This window comes from Hoplias malabaricus, chromosome 6 (assembly GCF_029633855.1).
Source record: "Hoplias malabaricus isolate fHopMal1 chromosome 6, fHopMal1.hap1, whole genome shotgun sequence".
Lineage (NCBI taxonomy): Eukaryota > Metazoa > Chordata > Actinopteri > Characiformes > Erythrinidae > Hoplias > Hoplias malabaricus.
In genome coordinates, this window is record NC_089805.1 from 36,423,024 (window position 1) to 36,438,879 (window position 15,856).

The 15,856-nt window shown below is 39.5% G+C and overlaps 1 protein-coding gene across 1 annotated transcript; it reads left to right on the plus strand.

Moving 5' to 3' along the window:
- The first annotated feature begins 2,338 nt into the window (after positions 1-2,338).
- On the plus strand, positions 2,339-8,455 carry heyl (hes related family bHLH transcription factor with YRPW motif like). Its single transcript, XM_066675918.1, has 5 exons — positions 2,339-2,418; positions 4,857-4,923; positions 5,451-5,534; positions 6,521-6,602; positions 7,800-8,455. Exons 1-5 carry the CDS (start codon positions 2,339-2,341, stop codon positions 8,453-8,455), a joined length of 969 nt encoding a protein of 322 aa, XP_066532015.1.
- Positions 8,456-15,856: the final 7,401 nt, after the last annotated feature.

A 15,856-nucleotide genomic window follows, 5' to 3' on the forward strand; every position in this document is an offset into this window, starting at 1 on the left:
TGGTTTCATTCAGGTCTATCTGCATCTTCGTTGGTCGTTCTAAGAGGGAAGTGTGCCCCAAGACAGACCAAAAAGTGGAAAAAAGAAGGATGTGGAGGAAGAAGGAGAGGAAAAGACGAAAGGGACCAAGAAAAAATATTTGGAATGGAGAAGAGAAAATCAGGCTTTGAAGTGGCACGATGATAAAAATAACAACAGAGACACATGAAGGCCTGACTTCATAGATTGCTCTTTTCTCTCTGTTGCTTTCTTCTTGTTTTTCAGGCAGAGGGTACGAAATAAGATCCAGACCCAAACGAAAGAGGGATTGGTAATGAAAGGAGATGGAGTCGGGGGGGATGGAGGGAAAAAGGGGGATCTCTTACACTCATCTTGACTCACACACCACACCATAAGCCTCTGGCGACGGTCAAACGCCACGCTTCCGCTTTATTGCTAATGACATCCACCACCTCCTTCTCACAGCACTGAGCAGGCTGCAAGAGTTGGGGGAGAAAATGTATTTATGCAGAGAATACGCAGCTAATAAACTGCTAATACACAGCTAATACATCTCTTTAAAAGAAAAGAAAAAAATATACACAGCTCATACATGGCTACCATTAGCATCAGTGGTTCTATGCACACTGTGACATTAAAAAAATGAAATGAATAATATACTTTATAGCAGCTAATTATACAGACAACCAGATGTTAATGTCACTAAGAAGAGCTTTCTTTTCACAGTATTAGATTCACAATAAAATGTAATTGTTCAGGAATTCAGAAGTTTAAATCCCCCAAAAGACAACTGACAAACCCCAAAGCTCCAGTGGTAGCAAGTGTGAATGATGTGTGTATACAAAGAAAGAACAGTCTGCATTGTCTAGTATCTCTCTGGTAATGAGTGAGTGAAGATTCTTGAGATGATGCTGGTTGTGCAAAGGATGATACTTCAACTGATTACAATATAATACCTACGCATTAAGGTACAGTGAAAGAGTGTTGTTTGTCAGACAGCGCTGGTATACTGACTAGAAACCAGAGAGAGAGAGAGAGAGAGAGAGAGAGATGTTGCAGTTTTTCTTTTTTATGTTCTCTGTGTTCTGTTCAGACACTCAGTGGCTGATCCCTCTCTTGACCTGGATCTCTCTCTTCAGACAATAGGTCAGAACCACAGCATCCATATCACAGCAGCTTATCTCTCTCTCTCTCTCTCTCTCTCTCTCTCTCTCTCTCTCTCTCTCTCTCTCTCTCTCTCTCTTTCTCTCTCTTCTCTCTCTCTCTCTCTCTCTCTCTCTCTCTCTCTCTCTCTCTCGCTCTCCCATTCATAACTCTCCCTTAATCCACAGATTCTCAGCAATCATTCACAAAACACAGTACTCTTACACTACACTGTGTGTGTGTGTGTGTGTGTGTGTGTGTGTATGTGTGTGTCAGTGCGAGTCCAATTTGAAGTCAGCTTTCCCACAGCTTATTTTCCATTGTCCTTTGAAAAAGAGACAACAAGACTAATTAAAAAGAGAGAGAAAGCGAGAAAGACAAGGGAAAGGCGGAAGACAGCAGAGGCTAATTGAAGGGAGAAAAATGATAGAAGAATAGGAAGGGAGGACTGATTAAGAAAGGGAAAGGGTGTGTGTGGATGTGGTATAGAGTACGGAAGAAGGGGGGGCAAACTGGCAACTTTGCCAATGTGTCCTGAGTTTGTGTTGCTGTCAGAGAGATAGAGGGGGTTTGCAAAGAGAAGCTGAGGGGATAAAACAAGTGACAGAAAAAGAGAAAAAGTTATAGACAAATTGAAAAAGTGAGAAAGAAAGACACTCAAAAGAGACCGGGAGAGAGGGAGAGGGAAAGGGACAAGACAGGAGAGAGAGAGAAGAGAGAGAGAGAGAGAGAGAGAGAGAGAGAGAGAGAGAGAGAGAGAGAGAGAGGTACCACTTTACAAAAGGGATCAGTGGAATGTGACTTGGCAAGTGCCAGAGCAGTGGGGGTCCAGTGGAGAAGGACGAGGATAGGAGGACCAAGCTGAAAGAGCGAGAGTATGCTAATAAAGACCCACTAAACTTAGAAGCTTTATTGTGGTATGTGTGTGTGTGTGTGTGTGTGTGTGTGTGTGAGAGGGAGAGAGAGAGAGAGAGAGAGAGAGAGAGAGGCGTGTTGGCACCAGGGGTTGTCTGGTTTATTTTCAGTTGTCTGAGGAGGACAGAAGGGTCCATCACTGCTGAAGATTTTAGAGGCAAAAGATCAAGTGCTTTCATTCCTCAGTCAGCTCTTCTGGTCTGAGAGAAGACAGCAGGAGAGGAAATAAGAAAGGAGGAGAGAAGGAAAGAGGAATTAAGGAGAGGAAAGACCTTTAGCCATGAAGAGACCCCATGATTACAGTTCTCCAGACTCGGACACAGACGAGCTGATCGATGTGGGACAGGAGGACAGTTACTGGTGAGGACTGAGCTCACTTCATCATTGACCCTCTAACAGTCCTGCAGAGTGCACTATCCAGCGCAGGGGACAGAGTACTCACTGATGATGGGGAGGCCATGTCGTAGAACGTCGTTTTATGTGATATTAGCTGTACATGCCTGACATAACTTTATAGGTGTGAACGGCTTGAAGAGAGACATGTCTGTGTCGGTGTAAGTGCTGTCACCGAGGTTTTTGGACAGCGGCACTCCTCTTATTCTGGTATAACACCTTACAGAGGAAAGTCTAGTCAGTTTTTGAGTAAATGTACTAAATTAGACAGGCTTTTCTACAAAGGCTCACTGATCTAGTGAGGAGACTTAGTCTGAATTAGCGAGCACTTTTGGGCCGGTGTGGAAAAGACAGCTGTCATTGTTGCTGTCATATGCAGTCTCAGCTTTGTGTTTATGTCTCAGGCCAAAAACAAATTAAAAAATAAAGAAAAAAAAAACAGTGTTCATTAAATCCATTTTTATATTTTTTAATCAATATATCATAAGACTTCAAATAAACTGTAACTGTCGCAAACCTGGAAACTGATGCAGGACTGTGTTGGGTTCTGTCCTGTCTGTCAGGAGCTGGACAGAGGATGCTGAAATATCAGCAATGTACAATGAAAAATATTTCAGATTTGTTTGTCTGTTTGTTTGTTTTCCAGTTTTTATTTCACTACATCATGTTAACACATCATCGACTCCATAAACTCTCAGACATTTTTTATTTATTGGACCAATAGGAACGCCCAAGAATTTCTTAGATTAAAACCTCACATTAATTTGCAGTAAAACCTACGAACATTTTTTACTTCTACTGTATATTAATTTTAGAGATATAGGTTTTTACTCTTTCTTTTTTTGGATAGCAACAATACGCATTGTCTGAATTATTGTTGACATGAGTTTCAAGATTAATGTTAACATTCTGTCTATTTGAACACTCTTTAGATGTCATATAACAACATCAGTATTTGTGCAGAGCTTTGGTCAATCCAGGCTGTACTCTCATAGGGGTGGGACACTCATGGGTGCATCTTCAGTGATTTTAGTAAGGGAGTTCAGTTATATTTACTGTTTAAGTTACACTGACTTCATTTGCCCTGGCTTTTATTTTATCTTGTATTTTAAAGTGATATTGTTGTATGTTTATAGGTACATTTATGGTTTGTACTTCATGTAATCAGAACCTTGGCATGATTAACATTAGTCAGGGCTAGCTGGGATTGTAGGTGTGTCAGTTTTTGTCTTTCTGCTCTCTGCTGAAAACAGGCAGATATGAACACAGCTGATGTTAGAATATATCCATACAGGTACATATTTGCTCAGTAAAGGCGACCACAATGTAAATGCACATTTAAAAGATACAGCAATAATCTTAAAGTTAAGTTATTTAACTATGTAAGTTAAATAGAACTACATTAATTATCCTTGAAGAAATGGGGTTTATCTGTACTTGCTCAAAATTATTTTTTTAAATAGAAAAGAACATTTAAAGCATGGAGAGGACCCTGCTTCCTTACTAAAGTTAATGAAGGCATACCCTGGTGTTCAAACTTTTACCACTCCAGCTACCCTTACTTTCTGAACGTGAAGCATCAAAGCGTAGAGTAGCATCACACCCTCAGGGCCACAGTCAATGAGAATAATGATTCTAGCACTCATCAGACACTTCTTCTGGCACTGAGAAGTGGGTCCTACCCACACTATTTGCACAAAGCTGCTCTATTTTCACTCATGTGGTAATGGTTTTTTTTAAAGTTGTGCAGATTTGTGGAGAAACGAAGAGCAGATTTAAGAGTAATGTGTTTCTCAATGTTTTTCCCTTTGAAACGTGTTTAGAACTCTATACGAAACTGTCTTTAAAGTGTTAAATGTCAGTTTGGCTCCATTAAGCTCCGGCTTGAGAATAACAATCCCCTGCCTGATAATTAGACTGGACTAGATCAATACATAAATCATTTAGTATGAGCAAATTACACAAAGCTAAACACACTGTAATGTTCCTGGAAGAGAGCGGAGGGCCCGAGTAAACCGGATCCATGCTGAAGGAAGAACAGGATTGAGGACGAACCCAAAACGCACGCAAACCCCTCTGTTCTGGTGTGCCCTACAGATATGTAATCATCATGTCTTTTTAGTTTCAGAAAATATGCTTTTGTCAGATGCAAGAAGCGTGGCATGTCAGCCAAGTGAAACTAATGTCCTGAAACGCGTTAAGCCAAAATAATACTGCTCTCCCTCTGCCAGGCGCTCCTGTGTCTAGCTCTTCTTAAAGTCAAATTAGATTGAGTTTGATGATGTGCAACTGTGTTTCTGCATTGTATTATAGCACAATAATGACAACAATATGCAATGACATCAAAGCTTTGATCTGTCCTCTCTTTCTCTCTCTCTCTCTCTCTCTCTCTCTCTCTCTCTCAGTCCTGTCACAGGCTCCATGTCTCCAGGCAGTACCTCACAGATCCTCGCCCGGAAAAAAAGGCGAGGGGTGTGTTTAACTTCTTCCATTTCCATATATTCCACTTTAATTTTTTTAGCAAATTTACTCTTGTCCTCTACACTATGTCTTCATTGGCACCATACCTAATATCAAGTGTGGGGATTAGTGGAACTGCTCTCTCTGGAGTGATAGAAAATTAGAATTAACTGGGGTGGCATTTATGACTCTAACCATCCAACATAATTACATTTAGGTTTACAGCATTTAGCAGATGTTCTTATCCAGAGCAACTCTCAAAAGTGTTTAGAGTTCAGACTATTAGTACAAATTGTCCATTACCTGACCACTAATGTTCTTTTGGGTGAATGCAATTACATCCAAAATATGTTGCAACACTAAAGTCTTCAGCAGCAAGTTACAGCAGCAAGGAAGGACTAACCCATCAGAACTGCAAAGAAATATTGAATCCACAGTTGTCTACATACAATGGCAATAGTGTAGATCTATCTAATACAAATAGAGACAATACATGATCAGTTCTTTAAAGATACACTGATGATCTCTGGTTGTTTCAGATCATTGAGAAAAGGCGGAGAGACAGGATTAACCACAGTCTGTCAGAGCTGAGGAGACTTGTGCCCAGCGCCTTTGAGAAACAGGTGAAGCTCTCTTCATTTAATGACCAGGTGTGATAGGAATCTGGCCTAATGCTGTCTATATCAGACGATTGCTCATTTGCCTACAATGCAGCATATGAAAAAAACAAGATAGTGCAGACTATACAACACCACATGGAGGTTTATAACATGACTGGCAGTAAAAAAAAAAAGTCCAATAAAATATCATTCATTCATAATTGTTATCATTAATAACATCACCACAATAAACCAATTACTTGGTTACTTCTATACAAATGTGCTTACAATTGCACATATTTAGGTTAAATAGTTGAAATAAATCAAATATTTTGACTTTAAATTGCATATAATATTTTCTTATAAAGTGTGACAGATATAATGTGTCACAATATCATTTTGGAATACATTTTGCAATATTTTTTAATCATGAAATTACTAAATGAATGTTAATAAATTTTTATTTAAATGTTTATTTTTTAATAAAATTATCCACCTGAGATCTCCACATTTGAAATATGTTATGGTTAGGGTTAGGGTTAGGGTTGTTCTAATTTCAAACAAAGAAAAAAATACACCAAAACTTTATTTTCTTCAATATTTTGAGGGCTCTGGGGTTATAATATAAATAATACACAACTTACTGTGATCGATTTTGTCAGGTTGTCCTTATAAAAACCTGTTTGCATTTTTGCAAATATAATGCCTCAGAAATATTAGTTTCATTAAAAATGTATTTTTGAATCGTATTTGTCATTGTGGGTCAGTCCATTATTCTGAATATGTTTAACTTTTCTTCATATTTATCACCGACTCCCTATCATTCTATTAATCATTTGCGACCTGTAAATTTGCATACAATTTACATATAATTTTAAACTCTCGATCCCAACTTTTTGAACATGAATTCCAGACGATTTAACATAAATATACTTAAGCAGCATTTGCCAGATGCCAGCCAGATGTTTTAAATCCTGTCAATAAACACCAACTCCTTCTCTTCTGCTCAGGGCTCATCTAAACTGGAGAAGGCAGAGATTCTACAGATGACTGTGGATCACCTCAAACTGCTGCATGCCATGGGGGGAAAAGGTGGGTGGACTGATATTAGAAGTACAGTACCAGTCAAAGACTGGACACAGCCACTCAGGGAGGGTTTCCTTTGTTTTGGGCCATTTTCAACATATTGTGAATGTACAGTACCAGTCAAAAGTTTGGACATCTTTTCATTCAATGGTTTTCTTTGTTTTTCTTCATATTCTACATTGTAAATGAATATGGAGGACATTAAAACTATGAAGTAACACATATGGAATTATGTAGTAAACAAAAAAGTGTTAAACCAGAATTTGTTTTATACTTTATATTCTTCAAAGTAGCCACCTTTTGCTTTGATGACAGCTTTGCACGCGCTCTCTGTTCTCTGTCAGCTTCATGAGGTCATCACTTGGAACGGTTTTCAGTGAACAGCTGTGGCCTCGTCAAGAGTTCATTTGTAGAAATGCTTGCCTTCTTAATGTGTTTGAGACCAAAACTTGGGTTGTGCAGAGGTAGGGGCTGGTACACAGTTCTATACAGTGACTAGCCCTATTCCACCAATGACTAATGAGAAGATGTGTCCAAACTTTTGACGTGTGCTATAAGTGTAAATATACACATGATGTGGCAGTCAAAAGCAACCTCATAACATGGGAAAATTAATTTCACATGGTATGGAAAAAATTGTTTGGTTTTAACAGTAACTTGTTCTTACATTGATTACACTTTTAATCCATTAAGACTTATTATCTGCCTATTAGTCTATGAATTCAGTACCTGCTATGAAATCAATATATAGAGTTTGTAGTTATGAGACCTTAGACTTTTTCTATTTTAGATTAAAAATAAAGATACCAAATACCTCAATTTCCATGGAGAAGTATGATTAGGTTAAGAATTTACTGTCACTTCTACTGCCAACAGAACCATGTCGTGCCTAAACTTATGTGTTTGGCAGGATACTAACCATGGTGCAGCAAAATATAACATCAGAATACTCTATAAAAGGCTCTCTATTTCAATGTGGGGTTTGTAAATAAGTATTTTTGAAACTGATTGTGAAGAACGTTTTAAATGTTTAAAGATCCTCCAGGTACTGTAATCAGTGAAGGTACTGTAATCAGGCCCTCGTTCAAACATTTGCCCAAGCCACACTGGACATGTCTAAAAACATTTTGCAGATTTCATGAACCTTTATTTTTAACAGCATATTTATATAGATTTTGAAATGTGACACATTCTTAATCTCAGGTTATTTTGATGCCCGTGCTCTGGCGGTGGATTACCGGACCCTGGGTTTTCGGGAGTGTGTGGGAGAGGTGGTGAGGTACCTCAGCACTCTGGAAGGTGTGGATTCTGTCGACCCCATCGGAGCTCGTCTAGTGTCTCACCTGAGTCACTGTGCAAGTGAACTGGACCCTCTCCACCAGAATGCAGCCGGCCTGCCTTTCGCACCGTGGCCCTGGGGTACCTTCCCACAGCTCAGCAGCCCATCCAGCCCCCCTATGGCATCGTCTCCTTTCACTGCTGACCGTCGTGACCTGCCCCATCACACTGCTCTCCTGACCTACCCTTCATCTGCATTACGTGTGGCTCCATTGGGCAGCCAGGGGGCACTGCTGGGTCCAGCCATATCTTTAGTGCGCAGGGTGCCTTCTGTGCAGTCTCGCCCTCACAGACTTCCTGAGCCTACTCAGGATGGCCCCACGGTGCCCTCACCTTTACACTCAGCCCCACCACCTCCTGCAAGCTCCTCTTCTTCACCCTCCTCCATTTCCTCTTCCTCTCCCCCCTCCTCCTCCTTCAGACCCTTCTCTGCCCTGGGGTCTCCAGCCCTGGGGCTCAGGAGCCTGGGTGGGGCCAGTAAGTCAGCACAGGTCTGGGGCACAGAAATTGGGGCCTTCTGATACAAGCCATGTAGAGGACTATCGCAAGCAGTAGAACAGTTGTTGGCCCATCACAACCAGGTTTTTACAATTGACATATCCATGCTCCACCCACAAATGCATTAATTCATAGCGACTGTTGTTGGATGTGGATGAGATTCTCATTCACCCTAATGACTTCAGTTTGGAGATTAGATTCACTGAAAGATGTAGTTTCCAGTTTAAATATGCCAAGGAAGACTACACTCTGAGAGAGTGCAGGTACATTATTGGTCACTCAAGGTACAAACACTTTATATGTACAACAGTGGTTTTTAAGTCCCTAAAAGTTCCCTAAAGGTACATTACATTCTCTTCTCCAGAAGGAGAGGTAAATATTTGTATGATTTCATTTCATGATAGATCTATGTAAAATAACACAATTGGGGTGAAATGGGGTGTATGAAATCAACACAATATTAAAATCTAAAATTATAATAGAATAAGTTAGAATTATGTTCCCTAATTAAAGGTATTGAATATGTACCACCACCGTGGCATTTTTTTCTGACAGTGTATAATACTGTAGCTTAACAAAATTAGACACTATAAAGGACACCAAACTTGTCATTATGCTAACATTAGCTTGACCTCATAACAAAACACTAAAGCTATATATCCAGTCTCTTATAACTAGTATGTAATTATAATTAGTGAGACACTGTAAATTTGATTTTCAACAAAAACTGAATTTTCATTACTTTCAATGAGATTTCTGTAAAGCATGGCTCTATCAACACTTGCCATAAAAGAATGCATCTATGGGTGGAGCACATAGTTTGGTTAAAGGGGAATTCCACAGATTTTCAACAATTTAAATAGTTTTGAAGGGACTTTGAATGGCTATGTTTACAGTGTCATGATTTAATTATGCAGATTTTGAAATAGTTTTTAAGGACCCCATTTTATTTCCAGCCATTATACTACAAAATGCTAAGCACATTAGAATATGAACATTCTTCTTTGTTACACAGAAATAAAAGACAAAATGTATTTTAATTTCATGTATAAGTCAAAGGGTAACTGGAGCAAGGACAAAAGCATCAAAAAATGAATGAAAAAAAAAAGTTGCTCTGTGATTATGTGATGATCCTATTCTAGATAAACACTCTCTGTGAGATGGACTGATAAGAAAGGACTTTGTACATTAGTATACACATGACTGTATTATCTCTACCAAAAGTCTTTTATCTGTTTGTTTACCAATTTCCTTTACTTGATTACTTCAGCATAATTTTACTCAGATTCTCATATATGTTATCCACCTGATATGGAAATGCTGGATATTCCATAAAAACAATGTGCCTTTTTGAATGTGCTGCATGTTGTTGTGTTACTTAACTTCTTCTTTGGGCATGAGTCGACGAATCAATTGGCAATGTAACAAGTGACCTTTGACACAATGTGATGCACCTGTAATAAGCAGCTATATCTGTCCAGAAGAATCCAGACACCCTTCTAACTAGTGAAATCCACTCTAGTTAAACCCATTGTTCATGCAGGCACAGTGCTTAAATTTAATCGCATATTGTCCACAGAAAAGTGTTACTAATAGAACAGGACACCCTGGAACAGATGCCTAAGGTCACTGTGTTGCATACAAAGAGTAAGCTAGAAGGGTATAAATATCCCAGCCCTGTGAAGTGGAACAGAGATTAACCTGGAATGATGTAAGTCCATCATTGACTGGTGTTTATGGACCAGAGCTTCTCTTCCAAAATCAAAGGCTGACTTCACTGCTACTCTGGTTGATGAATGCAGTCCTCTAGTCTTCACAGCTATGTTTTAGTGTGAAGCCTTGCCAAAAGAGTTTAAACAGGCAGTTACTGAAGCAAAATGGATAAACTCGCTGTTGATACCTTTTGCCTTCAGAAGAAATGTTAGCTTTGCAGGTGTATAAAAACATTAAGCAGTGTGTGTTTCCCACCGCGACCCTGAAATGGAGAAGCGGAGAAGAAAATGATGATGATGATGATGAGTGTGTGTTTCCTTTTGCATTCTGCACATATTGCAAGTGTTAAAAGGAAAATTTTATCAAACTGTGGGTTTATTTTTTACTGTCCAGGGGCTATTTTTTTTTTACAGACAAGCTGTTGTTGTAAAAATATATGTTTAGAACGTGTCCATTTCTAAATTCACTTCAGAGCAGCTTTGGCATCTCTGACTTCCCCATACCTTCCTGAAAAGATGCTCTTTATTTTTTTTATTTGAAATTGTTTTTTCACCCCATTAGACATTGTTATGTGAGAGGCCATGTTTAATTGCTATATGAAGCTGTAGAGTTTCATCAAACACTCTCTGTAAAAGCCAAAAATTGATAGCATCTGTTTAAAAACGGCTCTAATTTCAAATGGCTTCCTAATCCTTATTCTATGCACTTTACAGGTAATGAAAAAAATCCTTTTGAGATTATGTGGCTATTATAACTGTATTAATGTCATTTCAGTCATGCTTAGCAATACTACAAGATTTGAGTGCTGAAGCTATACTTTCATGACCTCCACAGCACACTAAATAACAAAATCTTTCCCATTTCCATAGATTATAATAGCAAGCTTTTTGAAGCGGAATTTTAGCAAACAAACGTACAAATAACAAACAGTGATTCCAGTTCAGTGTGTTTGCAGACCAGTGTGTTTACAGCATCATCTACTGATGTTAGTGTGTGATGCTGCTGAGCTGGATCATTGCTCACCCGAATGTGTATGTGTTGTTTAGAGATAGTGTACCCCATGACCTTGAACAATCCTGGGAAAGACAGTGGAGATAATGGATGTGACCACAGAGCACAGACAGAAGGCCAATTATCCGAAAGACTCCTTTGGGTGCAATAAGAGCAGGGTGCCACTTAGTGTGTGTGTGTGTAGACAGGGTGATGGGGAGCAGTGCAGGGCGTTACAGGCCACAGAGACCAAGAGGAAACAGGGCATCAGTGCCCTCTCATTGCCTCTGTCTACCACTCTTAGTCTGGACATTGTAATTTGGATGAATCCTGACTGTCTCTCTCTCGTACAATTACATCTCTTACAATTTGTGATATGCATGCACACGCACACAGTTGCCCTCACACACACACACACATACACACACACACACACACACACACACGTACACACACACACACACACACGTACACACACACACAGACAAATACAGTACTAAGCCAAGGCTTAAGCATTTAAGATTATTATAGTTTACAAAATTTTATCTTCTCAAAAATAGTGGTGCTTGTATAAAATTATATATAATCACAATAAACACAGAAACATAAATACAGATGTGTTATGAGCTAGTGTGTAGAACAGTTTGTTTTCAGATATTCTCATATGGATTTGTTAAATCAAAAGTACACTTAGGCCGGCACGGTGGTGCAGCATGTAGTGTTGCAGTCACACAGCTCCAGGGACCTGGAGGTTGTCGGTTCAAGTTTCGCTCTGGATGACTCTCTGTGAGGAGTTTGGTGTGTTCTCCCTGTGCCCACATGGGTTTCCTCCGGGTGCTCCGGTTTCCTCCCACAGTCCCAAAACACACGTTGGTAGGTGGAATGGTGACTCTAATGTGTCTGCAAGCTTCTGAAGAAAGATTTGGAAAGGGTTAAACCAACAAGTTCACACACACACAGAAATGTCACTACATACTGTAATAATTTTGTTTGTTTTTCACCCAATATTAAAGGTTTTTGTTGTTTGTTTTTTGAGCAAATGAACACTTAAGACTTAGATAAATAGCTTTTTATATCTTTTCCCAGGTGCCTAAGATATTTCATCACTGTCCAATGAAAAATGTATGCTATATTGCCAAAAGAATTCACTCTTCTGCCTTTGCAAGCATATGAATTTAAGTGACATCCTATTTTTAATCCATAGCGTTTAGTTTGATGTCAGCCCTCCCTTTGCAGCTACAACAGTTTCAACTCCTCTGGGAAGGCTTTCCACAAGGTTTAGGAGAGTGTTTATGGGAATTTTTGACCATTCTTCCAGAAGCGCATTAGTGAGGTCAGACGCTGATGTTAGATGAGGCCTGGCTCACAGAGCTAATCTGAAGGCCACATGAAGTTTGGTGACATTTGTGCATTATGCACCTCAGCATCGGCTGACCCTGCTCAGTCATTTTACATGGCCTACCACTTTGTGGCTGAGTTGCTGTCATTCCCAGTCGCTTCCATTTTGTTACAATACCACTGACAGTTGACTGTGGAACAATTAGTAGTGAGGAAATTTCAGGACTTGACTTCTGGCATCCTATCACGGTGCCATGCTAGAACTCACTGAGTTTCTGAGAGTGACCCATTCTTGTGGCCATGGAGTGATTGGAACCCCTGAATTCAGTGATTAAGGTGTGTGAATGAAAACATGTGGCACTACAGTATATCTCCAAAATAACTTTAGAGGAGAAGGACAAAAATCTGACTTTAACTGAAATTAATGTAAAAAAAAAAAACGATTCCAAGTAAATTCTGAGCATTAGGGGCAGCACAGTGTTGCAGCACGTAGTGTTGCAGTCACACAGCTCAAGGAACCTGGAGGTTGTGGGTTCATGTCCTGCTCCAGGTGACTGTCTGTGAGGAGTTTGGTGTTGTCCCCGTCTCCGCGTGGGTTTCCTCCCACGGTCCAAAAACACACGTTCATAAGTGGATTGGCGACTCAAATGTGTGTGTTGCCCTGTAAAATTCAGAGCATTTATATTGGTCCTTTCAATGACAATAAAGAGAATTCTTAAATTCAGAAACAGAGTTGAAACTGTCAATTAGGAAAAACCTTTTGCAGTTAACGTTCTGTGAATATCAATAAAATATTGTAGAGACAATGGGAGAGTTCTGTTGTCCTTTTGTAAATGTAATTTACAAAAGGACAACAGAGTAACGTTATTAAAACTACACAGCTGTGTGGTTTGTGTCATTAAAAAGACAAACAGCAGATTAGAGAGCCATCGTAATTATGGGCACACATCACGGACTGCTGTATTTTATGTGAATTAAAGACTTCAGAGTGTGGGTTCTTCTTTTTGTTTTGTTTTGTTTCTGAAAGGAAAGAAGTGATGCACGATGTGTGGTGCTGACCTTGATTACTGTATGACAAACAACACCACTATATTTTAACCTCAGAAGAGCCATTAAAGTTTGTTTGGCAGAGCATCAAAGAGTGGCACATTTGGGAGAATCTGAAGTAAAGCTCTTGAAAGAATGAAGGCTTTTGGTTGTGGGGTTGTTGTTTGTTTGCCTGTTTTTCTCGCTTGGTTGTATTTCAAAAGGGGTGTGTGGACATATATGGAATGTGTGTGTGTGTGTGTGTGTGTGTGTAAGGCTGTGGTGGGACTCTGTGTCTGTGAGGACTGGTGTGTGTGTCCACAGAGCAGCACGGGGGTTGACGAGTGGCGTGCTGGATGTGGGTTGGAAAGTGTGTGTGTGTTTGTGTGTTGATGTTGCTGAGTGTTTAGACTGACTCCCTCTTGTGTGAGGGACATGTGTGTGTATGTGCCATTCTCTTGGCAGCTGTAAAGCCACCGCAGCTTCCAGCATGAGCCAGGCTTTCCCACGGGGAGGGGCCTGGCCTCTGGGAGCTTCAGTCTGACTGAGTGATAGAGGGAGGAAGAACGCCAGAAAAACCACAATGAGAAATAGCCAAGAATACCAAGGAGCATGTAACCAGTGAAGAATGTTTTAGTTTCTTTCCCTCAGCAGGTAGAATGAATATAATTGCAATGACAAGACTGAAGATGACATAAAACAAGTAAAAAGGTACTGTCAGTCATTAGATCTAATTAGCTCAAATTCACTCTAAAAATATGGGAAATTTTAACTTAAGTAGGTAAACATTAAATTAATTTTGTCTAAGAACTTATGTCACAATAGGTGCCAGCCCTACAATTAGGAAAGATTCTGTACTGAAGGCATTTTCCCATCAATATTTCACATTTAAAATGAAAAGACCAGGAAGTCTTATTTTAGGAACTCCTTTACACACCTGAAAATGTTCATATCCACTTTGGAGGCAAGAGTTAAAGGAACATTAGGTAAGATTTTATATATTTACTCCTGGGCTCCACCTACAGTGGAAGAATATAATTCTTATTTATAGCACTGTCCTTAAATCAACCTACCCTCCTGAAACCATTACATAGTGCAGTCTCTGCATTGCTGAGTAGTAGAGACAGATATTCTATTTTCCCTTTTACAGCTCAGTGGAGCATCACAATGTTTTTGAAGCTGTTATCTTCAGGTACCTAGTTTTCCTTTAATATGTATAATCGTACAGTTGCTATAATGGTTATGCAAGTTTTCTTTCATACAAAACAGGATGTGATTTTATTTAATAACTTTAGTAACATAAATCCTTGAAATATATTTATTTTTTTCTATCCAATTAATATGGTTCACATGGCTTATTCAAAAGTCTCAAGTGCTTATATAGGACAGGATGCCAGTCCTTTGCAAGGCACCACACACCAGTGGCGTATCCATTAATGGACATTGGGGTGGGACTGGGCAAAAGTGGGTGGACACAACTATTCTTCCTAGAACAATAAACAAATAGGAATTGATTTCAGGGGCGTGGTTGCAGTTGTGGGTATATTTTATAAATGTTATTGTTAATCTTATATAAACATATATAATGTGAGTTTTATGTATAAAGAATTTCTTTGATTCTAAAAGACAGTCAGCTTTGTCATCACAGATGTGCTGAGGGAGAATGAAATGTAGTTTCCTTGGCGGGAACATCCATGGCTGAAGTGCCCGGAAAAAATGGCTCCCTAATCTCTAATGACAACCTAATCATTAGTATGAGTGTGTGTTCACTGTGTTCATTTTTTCCCTTACTTTTATATATATATATATATATATATATATATATATATATATATATATATAAACCTCTCTATCATCAGTTCCCCCCAAAAGTGTTTTAATGTCTGACTGGCATTAATTTGAGTTGTTGTGAAATTTGTTGTGACCCGCGGCACGCTCGAGCTCCCGCCTTTGCCCCTCCCTCCTCCAGTTAGCACTCATACAGTGCTGAGCGTCCGCCCAAACCGCTGCTACACACTTCTCCTCAGACCCGCAGCGTTAGACAGACAGGTGATGTGTTTGTGCAATCCCTGACGCTGTTTGGTGCAAAATTAACCACATCACTTAACATTATAGCGCCACTGAAACCATTATGTGGCTGCTGGACCCAAACGTTACCACAGATGTGTGGGGTGGGGGCATTTAGGCGTAACACGCTGAAAATGCTTGCCTTTTCATACAGAGTACCCGTGCATAACCCATAGCCTCCATGTTTTGCACTCATGAGTCATGAAATACATGATTTCAAAGTCTTGTCCAGCTGTTTATTGTCGTATAGAGTGTACTGAATGCTTTATTTTTTATTTCATTTATTCAGA

What these genes read in the sequence shown, in the direction of transcription:
- heyl (XM_066675918.1), top strand. Translation starts at nt 2,339, where the DNA reads ATGAAGAGACCCCATGATTACAGTTCTCCAGACTCGGACACAGACGAG. An exon ending in CCCGGAAAAAAAGGCGAGGG is followed by an intron (nt 4,924 to 5,450) that starts GTGTGTTTAACT and finishes TGGTTGTTTCAG; the next exon opens with ATCATTGAGAAAAGGCGGAG. An exon ending in CCAGCGCCTTTGAGAAACAG is followed by an intron (nt 5,535 to 6,520) that starts GTGAAGCTCTCT and finishes TCTTCTGCTCAG; the next exon opens with GGCTCATCTAAACTGGAGAA.